The 22,781-nt window shown below is 37.6% G+C and overlaps 4 protein-coding genes across 15 annotated transcripts in view; 1 reads left to right on the top strand and 3 right to left on the bottom strand.

Moving 5' to 3' along the window:
* Positions 1 to 1,848: 1,848 nt before the first annotated feature.
* LOC125503969 (myotubularin-related protein 9-like) lies at positions 1,849 to 8,975 on the bottom strand. The gene is made up of 8 exons (XM_048665208.1): positions 8,717 to 8,975; positions 8,215 to 8,659; positions 7,877 to 8,152; positions 7,597 to 7,824; positions 7,322 to 7,546; positions 7,078 to 7,273; positions 6,813 to 7,025; positions 1,849 to 2,159 (listed from the first exon to the last, which is right to left on the bottom strand). Exons 1-7 carry the CDS (start codon positions 8,861 to 8,863, stop codon positions 6,848 to 6,850), a joined length of 1,695 nt encoding a protein of 564 aa, XP_048521165.1. The 5' UTR covers positions 8,864 to 8,975; the 3' UTR covers positions 1,849 to 2,159; positions 6,813 to 6,847.
* Positions 8,976 to 9,178: 203 nt separating this feature from the next.
* On the bottom strand, positions 9,179 to 13,827 carry LOC109542552 (4'-phosphopantetheine phosphatase). 3 transcript variants are annotated; one of them, XR_007281079.1, is made up of 6 exons: positions 13,671 to 13,826; positions 12,296 to 12,587; positions 10,695 to 11,905; positions 10,293 to 10,638; positions 9,546 to 9,834; positions 9,179 to 9,490 (listed from the first exon to the last, which is right to left on the bottom strand). XR_007281079.1 is itself a non-coding variant. In XM_048664732.1 (4 exons), exons 1-4 carry the CDS (start codon positions 10,931 to 10,933, stop codon positions 9,300 to 9,302), a joined length of 1,065 nt encoding a protein of 354 aa, XP_048520689.1. In that variant the 5' UTR covers positions 10,934 to 11,279; the 3' UTR covers positions 9,179 to 9,299. The 3 variants fall into 3 exon arrangements, 2 of the variants coding, with proteins under 2 accessions (XP_048520689.1, XP_019767377.1); XM_048664732.1 differs by lacking the exons at positions 12,296 to 12,587; positions 13,671 to 13,826 and having other exon boundaries at positions 10,695 to 11,279; XM_019911818.2 differs by lacking the exons at positions 9,179 to 9,490; positions 9,546 to 9,834; positions 10,293 to 10,638; positions 10,695 to 11,905; positions 12,296 to 12,587 and adding exons at positions 12,648 to 13,301; positions 13,358 to 13,519 and having other exon boundaries at positions 13,671 to 13,827.
* Positions 13,430 to 17,514, top strand: LOC109542551 (malonate--CoA ligase ACSF3, mitochondrial). 4 transcript variants are annotated; one of them, XM_048664730.1, is made up of 5 exons: positions 13,770 to 13,849; positions 13,909 to 15,674; positions 15,727 to 15,793; positions 15,845 to 16,005; positions 16,056 to 17,514. In XM_048664730.1, the coding sequence occupies exons 2-5, from the start codon at positions 15,347 to 15,349 to the stop codon at positions 17,171 to 17,173; spliced, it is 1,674 nt and encodes a 557-aa protein (XP_048520687.1). In that variant the 5' UTR covers positions 13,770 to 13,849; positions 13,909 to 15,346; the 3' UTR covers positions 17,174 to 17,514. The 4 variants fall into 4 exon arrangements, with proteins under 4 accessions (XP_048520686.1, XP_048520687.1, XP_048520688.1 ...); XM_048664731.1 differs by having other exon boundaries at positions 15,727 to 16,005; positions 16,056 to 16,411; positions 16,956 to 17,172; XM_048664729.1 differs by lacking the exon at positions 13,770 to 13,849 and adding an exon at positions 13,430 to 13,714 and having other exon boundaries at positions 15,727 to 16,005.
* Positions 17,515 to 18,441: 927 nt separating this feature from the next.
* The window catches only part of LOC109542568 (diuretic hormone 44), a 37,937-nt gene continuing 33,597 nt past the window's right edge, over positions 18,442 to 22,781 (bottom strand). For 5 of the 7 annotated variants that reach the window (XM_048664947.1, XM_048664951.1, XM_048664950.1 and 2 more), the window contains 2 exons: positions 20,349 to 20,591; positions 18,442 to 19,113 (listed from right to left, as the gene is read on the bottom strand). In XM_048664947.1, coding sequence (XP_048520904.1) covers positions 18,871 to 19,113; positions 20,349 to 20,582 — 477 coding nt within the window. In that variant the 5' untranslated portion in view covers positions 20,583 to 20,591 and the 3' untranslated portion in view covers positions 18,442 to 18,870. Of the gene's footprint in view, positions 19,114 to 19,183; positions 19,724 to 20,348; positions 20,602 to 22,781 lie in introns of those variants that run through there. The other 2 variants (XM_048664952.1, XM_048664953.1) reach the window with 2 other exon arrangements.

Below are 22,781 nucleotides of genomic sequence, written 5' to 3' on the forward strand. Positions count from 1 at the left end.
ACTGCAAATTACTGAAGATCGTCGCTGGAATTAGGTAAGGGAATTTATTGGAAAATTTTGAAGTGTTTGAACATTTCAATGACGTCTTTTTGTGTTACCTGAAGATCTTTGACGGAAAGAGTGTTTTTGATGCAAAACTGCTGATTTTGTCTTAAAAAGCCATAATGACCCATTCATTTAATGCTTGGTTTTAATCTTTCAAGTGTTCGTTTCAGGAAACGCAATGATGAGTTGTTTGACTTGCTGAATAAGATAGGAGAAATTCGTCAACTAGTTAATTATTTTTCTTGATATCCTCCGCCTCTTCTGGATTTTTTGTCGCAGTTTTGCAGAGTATTTAGTCCGAATAAAATCTGAAGCAATTCCTCATTTTTTAAATTTGATATTTGTAATTATTCACAACGTTGCAGAAGTATTTAAACTTCTTTCGTACCCATTGCCAATGTTTCCTAAAGTTTTATTCGAGATTTTTCAATCTGCAGCATTATTTCTACATTATCATGACAATGAAATGAGGGTTTTCGCAGCCCTCTAGTCCTTAAACCAGGTCAAAAATGTGAAAATGCAGTTTGAAAAATAAATATTTGCAGTTTTGCGTTCGGCCGGTATAACTTGGCACTGAAACAAATGCTTAAATATCCGCAAAACTCAAAATCAAAACTTTGTCCTACTGGTATCATACATAAGAGAACTAGTCTCTGCTTGCAAGCTTTTGAGTGAATAATGCTGGACCGCGACCCGCTTAAAGTTCCTCGAGAACAAAATTAAACAATTTTTGAAAATTCCCTGATSGTGACTCAAAATCGAAACTTTTCAGTTATAGGGCAGACTTCTCTCTGCTTTTGCTGACTTTGTCCTATCGATGTGATGCAAAAGGGTTGATGTTTGCAGGTCAATATTCTTCACAGATTATTCAATGATTCACAACTATTATATCTAGTTGAAGCCCCTATTTCGCCCCTATTAATTTAACTTCATATCTGCGAAGATGGAGATTCAATGCAATAGTAAGAGGCATCAGGTCAAAAGTACCCCAAATCTCATGCGGGTCACGCGACCACCCTTATTTGATTTGATAATGGCCATAAAACTAATAGAGCCCGCATAATTAAGCCAGGGAAAATTGAGTTTTCATAATGAATTATTTTACGCTTCACTAGCTAGAAACCAACATCCAATAATACAAGTTCCACCACTGACTTTGTAATTTTCAAGCAGGTGGAAGACGATTTACCTGAGATCGAAAGAGCATGGCGCTTTGTACAGGGACGAACTCAATATCTAAACTTTCACGCTTTTAATTACTGAAATGAAAAAAAAAGCAGTTTTTCGTAGCAAAGACACACGGTGGTCATTGTCCTCACCGGGGTGCCGGATGATTCAAGGCACGAATATTAGAAAGTTCCCTACATGTGCAAGCCTTTTTCCGAAAAGTCCTTCATGGGACACAATGGGAACCCAAGACCACCCATTAAATGTCTCAGGGGGTTGATTACGTCTTTCAGTTTGAGCCCGACATGCTGCTTCTTCACTTTCATGACGGTCCTGTAGGGTGTGGAACCCATGCGATCATAATTTACCTGTAGCGAGTGGTACCACGATTTAAAGTACCTGTAACGATCAGCTTCATCTCAAATGCTGCACAACAAAGAGGTCATAATCTCGGCTTTGCCGTGCTTCACTTTTTTCCATTATTTTTACAATGACCAAACCGTAACGTACTATTAAAATTAAATCAGTAGCGGAACATGACGCGGCATTATTGGAGCTTTTCAAACAGTTGGACGTTCCAAACTGATTTCATGGATTGTTTATCATTTCAGGCATTCAAAAAATCAGAAACTGCTATTGTTTTAAGGCAAAATCTTTATTGATACTTTGCAATGATAAATTGTCAGGTTTAGTTTCAACGGGATTTTATTCATCAGCGATAAGCGATAAAAATGAACATTCATTTATTACTTATCGGTCAGACTGGCTGAAACCCCACACTTTTAGTAGATTGCTGAATTGCCCCTTGCAATATCTTCAAGCTGTTCTTTATTGTCCAAACATCATTAAATCTGACGGGTTTGGTCCAGGGATGGATTCGAAATTTAAAAGCAGCCCTCTTTAAGCTCCCCATGGAAAAACCAGTTTGTAGTCGAGCCTTAGGGATTCTACGGAATCGAAGAGACTTTGTCGTGACTTAGCGGTTCCAAAGCTTAGCAACAGGCAGTTTTTTGAAAAGTTTTTGCGTTCAACTGAAAATCTTGCGATACGATACTGGAAGTTGTATCACGCATAGGACTCAATTCGTGGATAATCATGGTCCGTTTTTTTCCTTTTTCGCCCGAGGTTATAACCGGCCGACTAAAAGTTCTTTGTCATTGATTTTTTATTTAAAACTGCCGGTGGTTACAATTTTACCTTGTCGATGGTAGAAATATTTTCAGCATTTCAATATCATCAAATTTCAACGGATTTATCAGTTACCGCCCTCAACACTAGTTAACTAACAATCAATGGCAGAAAACTTGACTTTATTTGAAAATTACGAAATTTAAAAATACCTCCTCTATCGTGCTTTCAAGCTGACTGACTCGATTAGCTCGAGTAAGGATCTTAAATATGATGATAGATTAATAACATAAAGCACTTAAGGGTGACACCCATTACTCATTCAATGCAGGTGCAATTTGCGTTTAGATTTGCTTGCCTATGCAGGATTTAAACGTTATAAATTTGTTGCCCAGCTGCATTCTTATCTTAACGGGCGTCGAGTTGCCTGAGCGTTCCGTATTGGATTTCAGCGATTTCGCTGAGACTTCCCCGAAAAAATCGCCTTGTTTTGCCGGCCAGAGCGATATGATTTAAGCAGACGAAACAAAACCATTAGCAACGGTTTACAGTTGCCCAAGAATGCAGCAAATCAGCGGCCTTTCATTATGCTGAGCTGTTTTGAAAAAGGTTTCAGGACCGCACCGCACACTCGAATATCATCTAGATTCAAGGGCGGAAATTGTTGGGTTTATGTCAACTTACGATAATTTTTCTAATTTCATAGACAACAAAAGACTGAATTTCTGCTACATGCCCCCTCCTGACTTGAGGAAAAACTCCAGAAATTTCGCTTTCTGGGTCAAAACTGCTCGAACTTCCTCACTCATGTTGTTAGTGCTAAATCGAATTTTCAATTATCTATCCAACGGTGCCAAAACGAATTATCTGGTTCAAATTCAATTAAAAAAACCACGCAGATCTGAAACTTTTTGAGAAAACTGCCAGCATTTCCTGATCGATGGTTCCCTTTTTAAAAAGGCGATTTAGTTCTTCCTAGAATGATGTAAAAATGAGCGTTCTTGCTCATTTTGCTTCCGAGAAATGGGCAAAAACGGGACAAAAAACATAAAATTTTTACATAATCTTGCACCTAAGTGTCTGATATTACAATTTCGCTTTCTGGGTCAAAACCATTCCAATTTCCTCACTTATGTTATGACTGAATCACATTTCAATTCTCTATCCAGCGATGCCAATGTCATGTCATGAACAACCATCTCATCATGGTTCTCATGGGGGTCACGGCCCTTGTGCTGGGTTTATGTCGACTAACGATAATTTTTCTAATTTCATAGACAACAACCGACTGAATTTCTACTACATGAATTTCCTTCTCAATACCTTTGCTAATAAAGAAAAGGAAAACCGTCTTCTCAGCTTTTTGGGTCAGACGTTTCGCATTCAAGAAATTATCAATTGGGGCCGTACTGAAAGAAAGCAAAGTTGATGATGCCGTCTTGAAAACGAAACGGCGGACCAAACATTATGGATAAAGGTGCTATAAAAATGTTGTCGGTTTTGATAATACGGGTAAAAAGAAAAATACGCACACTTTAAGCTAACTCAATATAATTTAAGTATAACATGACTAGACAATCAAAATCTGAATAAACTGCATTCGAAATATCCTAGTGCGCATTTTGATGAACAGTCATGACCTTAAGAAGGAAAATGGGTGATCGTGTCGTTTGAGTCCCTCCGAACTTTCAGTTTTTTTCTTAAAGAACACATTAAATTAAAAAGCACTAAACATTCCTGGATTGTTGTCGATAATTGATTCGTGCTCTATAAGTAAAACACTCGGGCGACCAGAAACTCAAGAGAAACCCATAAATAAATGCACTGATTGTTTATGGGTCAGGTTATAGCGATAAGTGTGGAAATACCGAGTAGGAACCCTCTTAGGCGGGGTTAGTCTGGTAGATGACGAATTGGTAGATGGATGTTATTAAATCGCTCATATGCGTTTGGAATTAAAGTAATTCAAAGTGGTGTATGTGTGCTTTTCTTACAGGATGGTCCATAAATTAAGCCAAAAACACAAACTTTTGAATTTCGCTTTTCCAAAACCACTTATTTATGCACGAAAATGAGATTGTCCGGTGTTATGTGGTCCGWAATCGTGTCTTAACAATTGATAACTACACATGCAAAATATCTAAATAGATTTCATATACAATATCCTGTAGCCAAGTCTAACCGTTCTTTGAAATATTTGTAATYTTATGTAAAGAATGACAGTTGCAGTCACTCGAATAATTATTCATTTTTCCTATAAGGAAATTTKTCATACTTAATTTGAGTCGCTTCTATTGTTGGAAAGTTCTTACTTTAATGGAATTTCGAAAACATTTTGAAAACTATTAATAYAAAGTGTTAAAAAAATAMGTTTCAGAATACAGTTGTGAAAACCGCCCAAAATCAAWTTTTCCAAATGGAAACCCSMATTTTTGATAATTTTGTMATWTTCAGTATTAAAAATAAGTGTAAATTTGTGTAACGATGTCTATTCCAAAAGTGTTTCAAATGGCTATTTTGCCGCATCTCAATTTAAATCCKGTCACTCTTAGTTGCCATGACGAAAGTGGCCATTTTTAATGCTATCAAATGCCAAAGGAATGCTGACAGCTGTCAGTTACCTTTTGAAAATAATTAATAATCATTCTCCATAAATAATAGTTTAAATAATCTTCGTTTGTATAATTTAAGCGCCCGGACATGATTATTAATTATTTTCAAAAGGTAACTGACAGCTGTCAGCATTCCTTTGGCATTTTATTGCATCAAAAATGGCCACTTTCGTCATTGGCAACTAAGAGTGACAGGATTTAAAAGAAGATGCTGCAAAATAGCCATATGAAAACATTAAATTGACAATATTATCAAAAATGGGAGTTTTCGTTTGAAAAAAATGATTTTGGGCGGTTTTTTCAACTGTATATTGAAACTTTTTTTTTAAACACTTTGTATTAATAGTTTTCAAAATGTTTTCGAAATTCCATTAAACTAGGTCCTTTCCACCAATAGATGCGACAATCATCGACATCAAATTAAGTATGACAAATTCTTTTATAGAAAAAATGAATAATTATTCAAGTGGCTGCAACTGTAATTTTTTACATAAAATTTCAAATGTCTCCATAAGGTTAGACTGAGGTATAGGATATTATACATTAAATACAATTAGAATTCAAAAATGTAATAATATACAAGGTGACCATTTTCTGAATCTTTGTATGGGTAACTTCTACATTTTTAAAGATAGAGAATCCGTTAATTGGGCAGAATTCGATTGCCTATCCATTACCGTTTTTAAAATTACGATGCTAACGGAAAACTATTCAACATGTCTTCAAGTTCATTTGGTAAAAAGTGTAAATATCTCCATATTTAAATTGTGTTTATAAAAGAATGGACCAATAATTTTATCACTAATAATGCCTCACCACACATTCACAAAAAAAAACACGTTGATCTCGCCTATTTTCAATTAGATGATGATTTTCATTAGCCCAGTAAACATGATTGTGTCTGTTAATTATTTCATTTTTGTTTTGTGCTTTGTGTGATAATATAGTTCTTGTTTCCATAGCCTACTACACATTTTTTATCTTTTGAAGTTTTACGGCAACAAAAGAAGAAAAATATGCAAATAGTTGTTACAAAAAATATACAAACAAAACATTGTTAAGTTCAGAAGACCAAAATTCTACCAGACAATTTAAACTTATTTTCTAATTTAAGTAGTTTACGTTTTATATGATAATTAAAAAAGTGTTGACTTCTTGCCTTTTCAGCATATTTCAGGAACCAAGTCGGGTACCTAAATTTTGAAAACGGTAATGAATAGACAATCGAATTCTGCCCAATTTTGATCATTTAACGGATTCTCTATCTTTAAAAATGTAGAAATTACCCATACAAAGATTCAGAAAATGGCCACCCTGTATAGGGTGTGCGATTTAAAATAAGCAAGTTCATACCTACTTCCGGTATAACCTAAAGTGTGGCCATCATGAAAATATTTTAGACCGCTTACCCCAATGACTTCACCACAATGTCCAATTTTCAAATTTCTCCTAATTACAGTTTGCTAGATACAAATCGCAGCAGTTTCCGGTAGGACACTCTACCCTGTATGCTAGGTATCCAAGGAAACAATTTTCATTAACTTAAAACGTTTTGTGCAGTTTGGCAACACCGCTCGAAATTTATCCTGAAAATGGTGACTTTCCTCAAACTTAAGGGTTTTTTGGCTTGATTTATGGACCATCCAGAAATTTTTTCCACTGAAACTGGTTAATTTAAAGTGTTCTTTAAGACAAAAACAAGAAAAAACGAAAAGTTCGAGAACTCAAACGACACAATCACTTGAGGATTCATAAAACTAAACTTAAATAGCAAATACTGAAGTACATAAAAAAATATTCGATTCCTTATTTAAAAAATCGGAAAGTTGTAAGAGAGTAAAAACGCATTGTATTACTTACTTAATAAGCGTACTTGTTGAGAGCGACAGTCTAAATCAACTTTCATGCAATATCTCGCACTCACTGTCTGCCGTTAAGGTTTGAAGCTCCTTTTGCAGGTCCATTAGCTGTTTCCTCATCCGGATCGCTTTGGTTCGAAGATTTTTGTCGTTCTGAATCAAATCATCCGCTTTTTGGGCGGCAGTTCTTTGGTGCTTCGGATCAATCACCCATCTGGAATTTATACAAATGGATCAAAATTGTTTTGTTTTTCCCAACTCCATACCTGAGATAAAGCTCTCGCCATAGTACTAAGCTAACCGGAGCTATACTAGGCCAAATGGCGGCCTTGTTGGGCTCATACATGGGGTTTAAAAAGTTGGTAATTACGTCCGGCCTGTTCAAGTAGGACCAAAAGCTAGTCGTTGTCTCGGCCAGTCGCATTTCTTGTCTTTCCTGCTCGTTATTTCCGATGAAGGTACCTGCAAATTCCACTTATGACTACAGCCAAACTCGCACAAGATATTCACCGAAATTGCTGAAATATGAATTTTCAAAGATCAAGATCAGCATCTGAGTGGTGAACTCGAAGCTATAGGGAAACTGGTAGTGCAGTTGGTGAATGCAGTCCAAGAACAGCAGAAAGGTGGGCTGTTGGTTCTTGGCCTTGGCGTTTGAATAGCAAAACCGCGCATTTCTTAGCTGAAATGGGTGACCAGCCTGTAACCACTCTCTTTCTATTAATGCTTGCAGCCCTGAAAATCAACCCTTAGAACATTGAATAATCAGCGCTCTTAGACCGCACCTCTAACCGTTCTACAGTCCGGGTTAAGGACGACTTGAGTAACAGAAGTGACCAGCAAAGTGGCATCCAGTCCCGATGAGCCATGGACTAACACATTGGACTCGTCCTTATCCAAACATTGAGCCACTAGACATGCAGCACTTAGAACACTTTGGATGTGAGTTAGCCAGTGGCAATTTTCCAGACGCTGCAGCCATTTATCTGTTGATATGGATGTGTCGTGGCAAGCTGAAAATTCGGCCTTAGCGAGCGGTTTTTAGCCAAATTTATGTAACCTCACCCTCGATGAGCTTGCTGAAATGGTCCTGAACGCTGCCATCGCACTTGACTAGTTTGTCTAGGTTTTTATGTATCTTCTGCCATTGAGCATAGTGCATATCTGGTTCAGTACCTCCACCCTTTCCTTTACAGTGCCCCGCTAGTCCAGTGCTTCTAGTGTCAAAGATAAACCCTTTTTTATCTTTTACCGCCACCGCGTCCAAGATCTTCTCATCTGGTCTTGAGCGCTTACCACTGTTCCCAACTAACGGCTGACTGCTCCGCAATAAAACGGTACCTAAAAGTAAATCACTCAAATCAAGCAAAAACTAGAATAGCTGTTATTATTTATTCACCTACCATTATCATGCCGGTAGCTCAACAGGGGAATCCGCCCTCCTTCCCGATAACTCGCAGCAGCCATCAATGTATTATCATCAACAGACTTATGAACAATCCACACTGAACTGTAGCTCTTGCAGACTGAATAGTTCCGGTTCACGTGCGAGATTCTCCATTGATCAGTAGCGAGCAATTTGGCGAACTCGGTTTCAGGCCTGAACAAAGTATGCCCGTCCTCTAAAAGAGGGTACATTGGCCGATAGAAGAATGGATAAGAGAGTTCAGCCCTGTCCAAGTTAGAGAGACGTTCAATTGAGGTGTATACATTGTGAAAATCGTAACTAGTCGGAATGTCCAGCTGTAACTGGCGAAAGTCTTTGCATTTGAGGACGATTGTGCCCCCGTTCTGACTAGAACCAGGCGGCTGTTTCTTTTCAATGGAATCTATTGCCTGGATCAACAGCTGCAAATATATACACCTTAAACTGTATACTGGGTATACTTACATTCTTTCAGTTACCCATAGCTCTTGTACGTTTTCCTTCCTAGTGGAAAGTATGAGATGATGGCCAGTAATGCATAAAGTGCCGTCGATTGGCTCATGAAATGGCGAATGCAAAATCACCCCATCCAGCTTGGGGGTTGTGATCAGTTCAGCAAATTCCATGATGGGTGGATAGTGGCTTGCGAAGAAAATCCATTGGAAATGGACACACTCTCCACAATTGAAAATCAAAATATTGGTTTCACTTTTAGGTTATAAACGAACGTCAAAACATGCCAACCAGTCAGACCAGATCGCAGACATTCTTGGTCTCATTTTATCCTTTAGTATCTGACAGAGACAGTCACATGACACCGACGTTTGTTCAAATGAGTTTTTTGGCGCAAAAATGGCTGGTTTCAAATAATTCATCTTAAAATGAAGCTTTTGAAAATTCACGTAACTTTAGTCTGGAAGATTCAGAATGAAAACAGCAGATTTTCATAATTAAAACAACTTTATTACAATATAATTTAGTACTAAAATTTACTGCAATTAACAAATACGACCCTAATTTAACACTGAATAAAAAAAATAGTCAAAATTAAGTCAGGTACTTTCATGCTGGGCGTTGATATTTAAATATTACACTGAACTGATGAGCTCCTAAGCTTTTGGCCAGCCATTCGTTCTTCAGAACGGCCATTCGAAGACTGTCGACCGTAAATTCCGTATTTAGATTAGTGTGGATGGATCTGCCCATTCCTTCTAAAATTATCAAGTCCGATTCAGCCATCAAATCACAGAGTTCTAAAACAAAACAAATAATATCAAATTAAATAATATAAGGTAATACAAATTTTACCTGAAGGTAAATTTTTAAGATCCAAACAGGGGCCTTTTTGGCCATTTTCCAGCGTTAACAACTGGCCATTGTTGATTGCATTTTTCAGAATATTGCATTGTTTCGCCGCACTCCGGCAATATCTATTCAGTTCCTTATAGGTAACATCGTTTAAGGAAGGGTAGGAATTGGCACTCAGGATCACTCTAGTGCCCCTAGTCAATAATTCTCTTACAAATGGTAAAATGCCGAGAATAAAGTCCATTCCCGCATTGTCGACAAAAATCACTGCACTATTAAAGTTGTGACTCTACAACACAATTCGTCAAAGTTTAAGATAAAAAAGAAAAAAGAAAACTATTGGAACAAAATGATGCTATCATCCTGAGATAAAGCTGCTATTTTATTACACAATTGAAGGAATGTGTGCTTCCTTATCAAGCAACGTGTTTGGTGGGAAATTTACGTCAATTTCCAGCAATAATATTTGGGGTTTTGCGTTCAAATGTGGCAAATACTTAATTTACATTTATTATATTTTCATAAAACTTCTTTGATCACTGCTCATATAGTTATCAGCGTAAATATATTTGCACTGTTGTTATCTGGATTCGCTGAACTGTATTTACACTGAAGCTTACATTTTTAGACAAATTAAACAAAAGTGAATAGTTCGATTATTTTGGGCGATTTTCATAACTACGTCTGCTTTCATACATTACTTCTTATCAGAGAAAGATTTATCGGAATAGCATAGAAAACACTTACATATAATCTTTGTATGAAGACATCAACATCATCAATGAACCATGGCCTGGCTTCAATAGTCTCCATTGCATGTGATAAGCCAAAAATTGAAGATGAGTCCAGAATATTGGCGACTGCAGCCGAGCCCCAATCGAACACATTCCCAGCCAGGAGTCCTTTGGCCAATTCCACCCATTTTTCATGAAAATCACTTATGGAATCAATTTCACTAATTCTGTGGCTAAACTGCGAAAGAGCCTGTTCCGACTCTGTGTCTTTTTGAGTCTGCCAGGCATCTTTAAAGTGCACCCTCAAATTTTCCTCATTGAACTCCAGCAGTGTTCTCACACTAAGTGGAACTAAAGTCCTACCAGTAATAGTTTCTGTTAATACAATGTAGCTTTGAAATATCCGAGTACTTACCTGGGCTCCAATTTTATTTTCTCTATCAAGTTGTGGAACTTCTGCAAACATTGCTTGGCATGTTCAGTGGCTTTCGGGTTGTCCGGGTTTAGGGATTGGGCCTTTTCAACAAAATTGCCAACAGTCCTTTCCAGAGTGGGTAGCCAATAGTTTCTAGCCAGCTCATTTCTCGCCAAATCCTGCAGATCCGGAGTATATTGCTCGGGGTTTTTCAGCAAAGGACAGACTCGGTTCGTCATAGTTTTTAGCACTCCAACAAGGGTCTCGACAGCAACAATAGTTTATCAACCAAGAACAATCAGCAATAACTGCTTTAAATTTCGATAAATCGCATCGTCGTATTATCTATCTTATTTACTCATTTACATAAGAATGAATTCTGTATCAGACAAAGTTTTTTTGTTTCAATGTAAATAGAGATTTAAGCTTATTTACATAGCTGACTTTGTGGAAATTAGGTTACAATCTTACAAGCTTTGTGTCACAGTACCACCGTTCACTCTGATAATTCGGACTTTTTATGTTGCAGATCTTTTGTAGCAATAAATACGTTTTTTAAAAAATCTAAAATATTTTGACAAATAATAAAATTGGCAATGTCAATTGTTGGTTAGGGATTCTGAAAAATAGTGCTTGCTGATCAGAGTTTCGGATTTTTATTTCAGTTACTATTCATTTGTTGCCTTCAATCACTTTTCAGTTCCCGATTTTTTTGGAGGGATGTGTTTATACTTACATATATTAGTTTTTTGCTGCAAAAACTTGGAAACTAAAGCTAATTACTTATACTGGAGAAAAGTCACCAATTTTCAATTGAATGGGTTTATTTAGTAACAGAGCTTCCCTCAAGTGAATCTTCACTTCCTTCATGGCTAAAGCTAACTAATTAAACAGGAAAAAACAGCCAGCAATTTTACATTGAATGGTTTTATTAGTAACGAGGCTTCACTCAAGTGAGTCATCACTTTCTTCATCCGTAAACCCGTCTTCATCGTCTGCAACCTTAAGGGTTTCGAGCTTGTTCAGCAGTTCCTCCTTACTGGGCGAGGCCTCATCATTTTTCTTATTCATAAATCTAACGAACGTTCTGCGCTTCCGCTCCGGCAAAGATTTCAGCAACGACTTCATTTCTTCATCCAGCTGTGCCTGTTCTGAGTCAGTCGCTGTCGGTGCAACTACATCTTTTTGATCCCCGCATTTGGCGCACACTCCTAAAAAAGCCATCAATCTCAACTAATTAGATTTTGTTTGAATCCGAAGTAGTGGCCGGAAAACATATAGGGTGAATGAAGTCGCTTGGAGTCCACTATAAATGTATTTAATATACAACGCGTTTCGGTTATTTATAATATATAACCATCATCAGATAACAAGACTTAAGTCTTCATTTGAGCATAAACTTAGTGTGTTGTAACCTCTGTAATGTGACCGATGTCCGGCTTTTTTCCACCTGTAATTCCGTTGACGCAGTTTTAGGTCTTGTTACCTGATGATGGTTATATATTATAAATAGCCGAAACGATATTCGTATATTAAATACATTTATAGTTTACTCCAAGCGACTCTTCATTAAACCAATATCAATTAATCAGAATACTTGCCTAAATTCTTCCTACAAGTATCGCATATAGTGTGATAAGCCTTGGAAATGGCCTTTTGGCCGCACTTGACGCAGGTCTTAAGCTGGCTCAGAGGCTTGTACTTCTTGTACTTGATTTTCCATTCGATTATATCTTTGCATCTCTGGCAAACGTTTCCCACTGAAATAGAGTTGATCGTTTTCGTTCTCTGGCTCGTGTCATGAAGATTATTTTTAAAGGCGGTTTTGTTCTTGTATTTCTGAGGTCTGGATCTTACGGTGTTTCCTTTCTGGCAACTCATCGCTGAAAGAATCTAAAAGCAACGTAATTATTTAAAAGTGTTTTAATTGAAGATTTTAATGAATTAAAGAACTCATAAATAAAGAAGTTTATTTTCATCTGTTCAGCCAGATAATAATCATTTTCTGGCGCCAATCCTGGCAATGTTCACTTGCAGCAGCTGCAACTCCATCTGTTTGTTGGCCTCGAATTCCCGGAGTAAAACAATTTCCAACTCCTTGTATTTCTTCAAAATCACCGCCAAAGCGTTTGCGTCCACCATCAGACTGATCATCGTTTGATCGTAAGCAATATCGCCAATGGCTTTGAGCAAGATCGCATACTCATTCAGTTCATTGTTGAGCTCGTCAGCTACTGCTCTGAACTGAAGGAGCTCATGCGAAGCTTCATCCCCAGTGATTTGGATCAGCTCTATTTGCTGGCTCAGTGAAGATCTGTATTCTTTGGAGACTGAAGTCACTAAGTCTTGCAGTTCGTTCATCAGCTGAACTATCGCTTGTTCGCCGTCTTCTATCGCCTGCCGAAGATCGTCTTCCAAGTTAATTTTTCCTTGAGGTATTATGGAACCGATAAGGCATATGTGGAGGTACTTGAATTTTCCACTGTTCCAATTTGGGGAAATTTTGCTTGCAAGACTGGAAAACCTCCTTACGAAGCCGGTGTTTGAACCCCTGTTCCGCAGGATTAACTGAGCCAATTTCCAGAATTTCCTCATTCTATTCATCTACTAATTACCAAAAACTATTAATTGCATATCCTGAATGTTCTGGATCGATCGAGTACTGTTCGTTCTACGTTCCTGTCGCCGTCTGCCTTCAACTCGCATAAATCAGACAAAGATCATGTTAGTGTGACTTATCGTACACGCTTTTAGAACATGTGCTTCTGGCTGCCTGGGTTATCAGAGGAAAACTGCCCACTATTGAGCGATCAACAGTAAATTGTCTGAAAATAATGTCGTTACGCAGGGTGTATCAAAAGCTACTGAAAGACCACTTTATGGTTGTGCAGTCTGCCCAAACTGGCCTTTTGATGGGCACAGGTGATATAATCGCCCAAACCATTATAGAAGGTAAAAGGGGAGCTACATACGAACCTAAGCGAACGGCCAAGTTTACTCTTCTAGGGACCGTCTTTGTGGTACGTGCTACTGCCCTGTTAGGACTTTTGTTTAGCGTAATAAAGCTTTCCTTGTGTTTACGTGTTTACAAAGCTTCTAGGTTAGGTGAATCGATTGACACTTCGAATCCGCAATCCACTACTTCCTGTTGATTGGTTCGGTTTTCGATGACGACACTGAAGCTATGTTGGTAAAATATTTTTTATTGTTTCAGGGGCCCACGTTAAGCTTGTGGTACAAAGTGCTGGCTCGAAAAATCGGCACTGAAATGTCCACAGCCGTCACTCTGAAAAAAGTCGCTCTAGACCAACTGGTTTTCGCACCGAGTTTCCTCATACTATTCCTAACTAATCTGAATTTAATCAATGGCCGTTCATTGAGTGAAGCCAAGGAGGATGTGTCTTCAAACTATCTCGATATTATGGTGGCGAATTACAAACTGTGGCCTGCAGTTCAGCTGTTTAATTTTTATTGCGTTCCTTTAAATTATCAGGTTTTACTTGCGCAAAGTGTTGCTGTGGTTTGGAACACTTACCTTTCATGGAAGACCAATCTTAAGTAAGGCTTAATTAATTACGGTAGCCTAAGTGTTTATTAATAGAAAGCAATACGTATATTAAAGCTTGTGTGTTGAAATTAATTAATTAAATAAATAAACACATTATTATTTACTGAATAAAAACAGGCTACTGTAAGCAGATAAATTTTTAAGACAATTTTCTGTACAATGTCAAATCCATGTCATTTGCTTGTAGCAGTGTATGATTTTTTGCTGAACAATTGTTCAAAGTTCCGTCCGACTAAGTTTCATAAAATCGCGACAATTTTCGAACCTTGTGTTCAAAACTGTTGATTTTCCAAATGAGGAAGTTTTCCTTTGCCATTTTGTGGTATTTTTCCGACCAACAACGGGGATTTAGCAGCAAACATGATTTTTTAAATTGGGAATTTCTGACGTCTGCTGTCATGTGGCAAGAAATATTGAGTCTGTAGTGAAATTAAGTTGTGTATTTTGAGTGTTTGGTGGAGTGCTCCTCAAGAGTTTCAGGACTATTTGGACAGCGAAGTGTATAATTAAGACAATGTGTCTACGGACTTGATCCATTAACCGTGTGGAACGTGGCATAAAAGAAGCAAAAGGGTTAAAAGTATAATTCTTGATTTAAAATAATTCTTTGGAAGCTTCAAGTGCGATTTAATTTAAAACGTATTTGTCTCGACAACTGAAAAATCGAAAATAGTGTTGATTAGTCTGCTCTGCTTTTTAGACAAAACTTTCCAAGCTTTCGAAAAATGTATGTTGTTTACTGCAGAAATTTCAAGTCAATAACGCCAGAACTAGAGCAGACTGTAACCCGGCAATGTTCAAAGTTTTAGAGCATTTTTATCAAGTTCAGCGCTTTAGCTGTAAGTCCATAACTCCGGGAAAACGCAGATAAGTTTAAGAAAAAAATTTCAATAAATCAAGTTTGGTTACTTTCTACACATAGATAAAAAAGAATTTAGACGCTGTCAATTTAAACATTCGTTCTCATTTGTTACTATACTTTTTCATTCACCAAAATGTCGTAGTTTTTGCACAAACATCAATAAACGGCATCAGAAAAATAGCAAAACCAGACAACCACCAACCCGTTCAACCTCTAAACCACATGATGTTGACAACCATTTTTCACCCTGCAAAATTAATAATTCACAAATTAGCCAGCAGATTATTCTTGCGCAAATCATTCTGCCAATTCCCTGATCCGCTGGTGCTTCCAGTTTGTTACAATGCGCCACAATATGGCAATAAAGTTGCCATTTATGACCAGACTGGAAGCTACAGTTTCCGGAACTTGTTCATTGAGGCTCAGATGTTGTCTTCAAAACTGTCTATTTTATTGGGTGGAAGCACTGGAGAAAGAGTGTTGTTTCTGTGCCCCAATGATGCCAGCTACGTGATTACCATATGGGCCATTTGGATGGCGGGGCAAATCGGTATGTAATAAATCCAGTTCCCCCACAAATGCATCCAGCTGGCTTTTTTCAGCTGTGCCTCTAAGCCCTTTACATCCAGAGCAATTGCTCGAGTATTACATCAAGGATGCCAATAGCAGGTTAATGGTTTCTTCTCTGGAGTTTGCCAAAACTCTCCATTCTCTATCCAGGAAATCTGGCATTCAACAGCATCTGCTAGAAGAAGATCTGCTGCTCAGAGCGAAGACTCACAAGTCCGTTGATCCCAATCCTGATCCCCTATCTAAAGAATTCTATCAAAGCAGTGACGCTTTAATTCTGTACACAAGCGGCACTACTGGCAATCCCAAAGGTTCACTCAAGTGTTTGTTGTTGGCAAATGTTTGAAAGTGAAAATTTCAGGAGTGGTTTTAACGCACAGGAATATCAATGTGCAGCTGAAAATGCACATTGAAGCATGGAAATGGTCAGCAAGCGATATGATTTTGCACACGTTGCCGCTTCATCACGTCCATGGGACACTTTATGCCCTATTTTGCCCTTTATTTGTTGGAGCCTCCATTATCATGCTCCCGAAGTTTAACGCCGCCCTCGCTTGGTCCTACCTGCTAAACAGAAAGCAGGAGGTTGAAGGCAAAGTTTCCGTTTTTATGGCTGTGCCCACCATATTCTCCAAACTCATCGAGGAGTTTGATTTGAATCTGTCTTCCAGCTCTGAGCTAGTGAAGGAGTTTCTGAGCAGCCACATGAGGCTTATGGTGAGTGGATCTGCTCCCTTACCAGAGCCAGTTTTTGAACGATGGTTGGCAATATCTGGATACAAGCTACTAGAGCGCTATGGGATGACTGAAATCGGGATGGCTTTAACAAACGATTACGACTCAGATCGAGAGCCTGGATTTGTAGGAATGCCTTTACCCTCAGTGTCCGTTGCCTTAGCTGATCCAGACACCAAGGAAATCGTCTTCAAATGTGCAAATCAATCTGGAAAGTTCCTTGTTGAAAACACAGCTCAAGATCAAGATCAAGATCCAACTGGAGAACTCCTCGTAAAAGGAGAGAGTGTTTTTCGGGAATACTTCAATAAACCGCAGGAAACTCTAAAGGAATTTACGGAGCAGGGCTGGTTCATTACGGGGGACATTGCTCAGTATTCTATAGAAAAGCGTAACTTTAAAATGCTAGGGAGAAAGAGCGCGGATATTATTAAATCAGGCGGCTATAAAATCAGTGCCTTGCAAATCGAAACCCTACTTCTGGCCCATCCGGGTATAAAAGAGTGTACGGTTCTTGGTGTTCCAGATCAAACTTATGGGGAACGAGTAGCTGCTGTGCTAGTTTTCAATAAAGAACCTCCTGAGAGTTTAGCAGCCTTAAAGGAGTGGTGCGGAGGAAAAATGCCAAAGTATTGGGTGCCAACGGTGTGGAAAGTAGTGGAGAATATTCCCAAAAACGCCCTAGGGAAAGTTAATAAAAGAGAACTGCGGAATCAGTTGTTTAATAAAAGTCTTGAAAGTTAGGAGCTTCTTGTGGCTGTCGAACTGGATATATACACGGTTGATGGCATCTAGATTAGTACAGAACGCGATGAACAAAATTTCTGGAAATTTGTGCAACGAAATAATTGGATATGATACTAAAATATTTTTATCAACGCGTTGTTGCCGCGTGTATTGAAAAGTACATCCAACGTTGATATTTTAAATGAGACACCCTGTATACAGTACCCTGTATATGAACGAATATTTTTTTCTATTTAGTACGATAAAAAGTCAATAAGAAAAGTCCATAAGAAAAATCAAAGTGGACTGTTATTTTGCAATACTAAACACCAATAAAAAAAATCTGACACTACCATGAAAAGGGCATTTATTAAAAATGTAAGTAGCCCAAGTTTCATCAAAATCGGATTAATAGTTTTTTTCCTGAGAATATTTTTTAAAAATATACACGTTTTCAGTTTTTTCAGGATATTTCGCAAACCGTGACATCTAGGTTTAATTTCAGTATGGCTTTAAAATAACCATTAAACTGCTCAACTTTTTCGCCATTTAATCAACTCTGTTGATGTATGTATCTCGTTGCGTTTAGGAGATCCCAATGTAAGAGTGACCACCCCGTATAAGCCCGGAGTTCGGTTGGAAATTTGGCTCTGTTTATTTCTATTTACCGCTTGACGCTTAAGTTACTTGAATAGTGAGTATTTCGATTAACTTTTTGATTTGTTAAAAGTGTTTTTTTACCTTTTTTATCCATTCTACCAAAATTGGTATAGTAGTTATTTTCTCAAAATGCTACACATTTTCTTTCTAATTTGCTTGTTTTCGAAAGATAGAAAATTCTGAATCAAAAAGCACATTAAGAAAAAAATCAAAAGCACATTCAAAAAAATTTGAACTTTCAAAAAAATACCCGAATCATGATTCTAAATGACTCCAAATCTAAACTTGGTCCACATATGGAACCTAATTTGTCCTACACAACGCACTCAAAAGTAAATCTACAGCTTCAGTGGTCTCTGAGAAAATAAATGCCAAACTTTAATCCGATCGATCATCATTAATCCGAAAGTTGAAATCATCATTAATCCGAAAATTATCCCACATCCCCGCATTTATTGCCGTTAAAATCTGAGAATTAAAGGCAGTCAGTGGTTGTTGCAACGTCGCGCTCAACGCCTCACGTCGGCCGGTGATTTCCTGCGTGTGATAAAACTGACTGCGCCATCTCTTTTGAACGTAGTAAACTTGGGGGACAAGTAGGAGACAAATTAAATTAAACAAATTGATGCTCATATTTTCTTGTTTATTTCTATTGATAGTAATAGTAATAACCATAATTCTGTTCTGTACAACTTTTTAATAATATAGTACAATTAACTGTTATAACTCTTATATGCTCTGAATACGGAAAAAATTATTGTTTCTTCGATCGTTGACTTTCATTTCTTACTCTTAAAGGAAAAGTAGAGAATTGAGGCATTCAAAGGACAGTGCACACTTATTTCAATATATTTTACTTAAACAGTAAGGAATTAGACTAGAGAAAAGAAAACAGTAACTTGATGGGTCAACACGTAGCAAATCATTGTCGCACTACATTTTCTGTTTTGCCTACTAGTGGGAATTCTAAAATAATTCAACAACAAACAGAGAGAAAGGAAGAACAGTACAATTGTTGGACAATTTGTGGTTTCTTGCGAATTATTGCTGTAAAATTATATCTGGCGTTGGAAATAAGCCCGCGGGATTCTCTGGATGAAAGCTCGCTTTCCGAAATTCATCAGCAGCTGTCGGTTGCGATTCGCACCTTCCTTGGCCTTTTTTCTGGCAATTTCCAACAGCAGTCTATTCCGTAAAACGTCCAGAGAATTCACGATGGACAGTGAACCGCCAGCGTTTCGGCCAATTCTGGACTGTCTTTTAGTTCTCAAGTTTAAATCTTCCTCAGCAGTTGGCCCCTGTAATAACAGATCAGGGTTTTATTATGAGAAAGTAGAGCAACAAGTGAATTAAAATGAAAAACCTACATTTAAGCTGTGTCTAGACATTTATTTTATACTGCACAGGTCACCCATCGAATAACAAAATCCATATAAACACATTGGCCTAAATAACATGTAAACTGCTCAACTACAATAAATAATGTCTAAATTACGCTTCGCATTCGGAATACTGAGTTAAGATACTGCTGGATCAGGAGCGCGCGTTTCGGAAGAATAATGACTAGATTTCCAAACATTTAGATACATGATACATCTTAATAATACTATACTTTTATCACTGGCATGGAACTAACAATATAATTTACTAACTATTACAGTCGACTACAAATGCAACCGCATCCAATGGCTTCGAGACCCGGTTATTTGGATTAATTGATTTAAAGGGGAACTAAATGGTTTAGGAAGAGTTTAGCTGATTGATGAGTCGTCGATTTTGCGAGATTCTTTGCTGGTAATTGCTGCGATCGTACATGTTTCGAAGGGCTTGAATCGGCGCTTGTACGGACAGAGTGGGTGAGTAGTTGTTGTATCGTTTGTTTCTTATTCGTCTCGGTTGTTCCGGGGTCTGAAAACAGAAAATAGATTTGCGTTTGCTGATTGAATGGCCAAGGTGCGATCAAAGTTGTGAGTTAAGTTGCATGCAAGTGTTGAACGAAATATTAAAGCGAATGGAAAGTCTTTGGCCTCCGTAGGGCTTTATTCCACACAAAACACTAAACTTCCCAAAAAAGAGTGTTTGGAAATGCATAATCTACAGCGTGAGCTACTTGGTTTTTTGCAAAAACGGTGTGTAACTAAAATAGAAAATGACTTAAACTGTTACAAAATAACACATTACTTAAAGGTTTGCTTGTATTTTATTAGTCTACTGGTGTAGGTGTTTCATGCCATGCTAACAATCGAGGTTCTACAGGAAAAATCGAATTTCTAAATACACAACGAGAACTAAAGACAACTCACTTACTGGTTAGCGATGGTTAGGTACCAAGTGAAGAAACCGCGAACCCCGAATTTGCTTAAATAAATCACACACTCGAAGTCACAAAGTTTGCGGCACTTCACAGCATACATCAATAAACTAATAAAATGTCTTTTGTTGGTTTTGAAATACTTGTGATTTATCAGACCGATAAAGGAAGCGACTTTTCTAATTGATTAGCTTTAAAGTTTTTCGTAAAGTCATCACTTACTTGGTTTTCGATGTCGTTCGATTCCATTTCGGTCAAAACGTAGAATTTGGGGTCGGAAACCCCCCTCCAGTCGCTGTTCAATCTGTACTTGGCAGCTAACTTGGGTAGAAGGTAGTTTATCGTTTCTGGATCGGCAGCCACGTTCACTGATTCCAAGCCCATATAGTTCTCGTTGGGTTCGCTGCGCACTGCGACAACTAATGCTGCGCAGACTAGGTAAATGGGTGCGCGCATCTTTTGGGCCTGAAACAAGCTACTCAGTTGAGAAATATTAAAACCTATGAAGTTTTTGAGCGAAACTGAAGTTATTTATTTTCGCCAAGTGCAAACTCACAATTCATTTCCATGCTAATTTAATAAAGCATGTTTGTCTACCGTCTAGCTCAACTTTCCTTTATATTATTCATTAGGTGTTTTCGTAAGCAGCCCCAATTACCGTGCAGAGGCCATTTCATTTCAACGTTCCTTGAAAATTTACTAGATGGCAGCTCTTTGCTCTTGGCAATTCCATTAAGTCTTATTCAACATAATACAATTTAGCGCAACATTTTTCGCTTGATTAAGTCCATTCATTTCTTCCATCGCTTTTCAGCCGTTCCTCTCAACAAATTACGAAATATTTTACCAGCCAAACTGAATTATAATGGAAATATTTGTTTTTGGGGTATTTGATTAGTATCGAAGTCAAGTACCATGAATCAAAATGTGTCGTTTCCATCAAATTTTTGAATTAGTGGAAGAGAATTAGGTTGCGTGGAAAATAAAAAACAGTTTTCGTAAGCTTGGAATTGGAACTACGTCCGCTCTTGACTACAGTCTTGCCTCGCTTTAATAAAAGCGTCAACATATCAAAGTAGGTCCTGGATAGATTCATATGTCTATAACGTCATTAGCAAAGTAAACCAACAGCTGTCAAGCGTCGCAACTGAGTTCCGCGAGCAGTTGTCAATATAACAACCGCTTCATGTAAGTTTTCAGACACTTGTCATGTGTTTATTGACGTTTTGTGGTCATTTGCCAATGTCACAAAGTCAATGCCTACTGTGATCTATTCAGCCTTACTCAGTTATAATTTTAGTGAAGGTTTTTTCCACTTGAAAACATTTATAGCCGATATATTGCTTAAAATATCGACGAGGTCAGCAATGGTCAGTCGGGTTTCGATTGCGCGGAACTTAAAAAAGAATAATAAAAACAAGTGCCAGTCTCCGATGATTTGGACTATTTTATAATTAACTTTTTTAGATAAAGTCTACTAATTAGCGAATCTGAAATAAATCCAGCTTGGAAAGTTTTCTTTATCGGGGTACTATTTCCGTAATAACCGGTTTTTTTCAATACATCTCATTGAACTCGCGTTCCACATTGATTGCGTATTAATCCCACTTATCCATAATATTTGGTTTTTGCTGAAGACAAAAAATGTGTTTGTTAAAGTCGATGGCATCTCATGTTGTGTAGACTTAAAATTTGAATTTACGATTAAAACGTGCCATCATTGTTTCCATGAGGCGGGCTGACAATATTTTGTATCTTTATCGTGTGGGCATCAAAGCTTTAGCGAATCAGTGGAGCAAAGAAGACACGAACGACACAAAAGAGAAGTAATTCTCCTGGAAAATGACGACCGGTAGCAAGAGGACATTTTACAAGTTGAAACTACCTGGAAAACCGTCAAGTTTCCAACGAAAAATTGGTGTTTTCCACATTGCGGTTTAAGCCGCAAAGTCATAGATTTGATCAGAAAATCAAACAGTTAGTGAACGTTATTTCTTTAGATAAACTAAACCCGATATTTTAACGGCATGCTATATTCGAAGCAATGTTGTGAACAATTTTAGATTTTCGGGTTATTAGGGCGTCGTCGTTAAAGCGCCCCTGAAGATACTAGACATGCGGGCTAGCGAAACGTCAGTATCAAATTTCTATCGACGACCTGCTAATACCTGAAAATTATCAATTTTTGATGGTTTCAACAGAATTTTAGTTGGAAATTTGAATAGACTGTTGCTAACTAAATATTTAGTTTAGCTTTTTATAATTAAAATTGAGCGACAAAATACTCAAAGAATTTAAGCCGCGAGGGGAGCAATTTGAAGGTAGCAACGCATAGACCGCATTGACTGGTATGTGTGCGAGTGAGATAACCGATGCCGACTACGTTCTAAAATGCGCAAATCAATTCCATTTAATAAAAATCGAATCGAAAGATTGTTAAATCTTTCTCAGACATTCGGGTGGTAATGAGTTTGTGGTTTAATAACCCGAAAATCATCCGTTCTTCCAACCATATTTATAGATAAATTTGCATAAAAAAACTGATAAAATGAGAATGTTGTAACTAATTTTACTGAGTCACTGTTGATTATTTGCGTTAATTTCTAACGTCTTGCATCATACATTATAGTCATCAAATCCACACTAATAAAAACA

Source organism: Dendroctonus ponderosae, unplaced genomic scaffold (genome assembly GCF_020466585.1).
Source record: "Dendroctonus ponderosae isolate FM_Combo_2020 unplaced genomic scaffold, Dpon_F_20191213v2 Dpon_F_20191213_3, whole genome shotgun sequence".
Classification (NCBI taxonomy): Eukaryota; Metazoa; Arthropoda; class Insecta; order Coleoptera; family Curculionidae; genus Dendroctonus; species Dendroctonus ponderosae.

Excerpts from the sequence above, each read along its gene's own strand:
- LOC125503969 (XM_048665208.1), bottom strand. The coding sequence starts at position 8,863 with ATGGAATTTGCTGAACTGATCACAACCCCCAAGCTGGATGGGGTGATT. Across the intron at positions 7,547-7,596 it reads GGACTGTAGAACGGTTAGAG|GGCTGCAAGCATTAATAGAA; the intron begins GTGCGGTCTAAG and ends GTTGATTTTCAG. Across the intron at positions 7,274-7,321 it reads TTCATATTTCAGCAATTTCG|GTACCTTCATCGGAAATAAC; the intron begins GTGAATATCTTG and ends TGGAATTTGCAG.
- LOC109542551 (XM_048664729.1), top strand. The coding sequence starts at position 15,347 with ATGATGTTGACAACCATTTTTCACCCTGCAAAATTAATAATTCACAAA. Across the intron at positions 15,675-15,726 it reads TTGGATGGCGGGGCAAATCG|CTGTGCCTCTAAGCCCTTTA; the intron begins GTATGTAATAAA and ends GGCTTTTTTCAG. Across the intron at positions 16,006-16,055 it reads CACTACTGGCAATCCCAAAG|GAGTGGTTTTAACGCACAGG; the intron begins GTTCACTCAAGT and ends TGAAAATTTCAG.
- LOC109542552 (XM_048664732.1), bottom strand. The coding sequence starts at position 10,933 with ATGACGAACCGAGTCTGTCCTTTGCTGAAAAACCCCGAGCAATATACT. Across the intron at positions 10,639-10,694 it reads AAAATAAAATTGGAGCCCAG|GACTTTAGTTCCACTTAGTG; the intron begins GTAAGTACTCGG and ends TATTACTGGTAG. Across the intron at positions 9,491-9,545 it reads TCTTAAAAATTTACCTTCAG|AACTCTGTGATTTGATGGCT; the intron begins GTAAAATTTGTA and ends GTTTTGTTTTAG.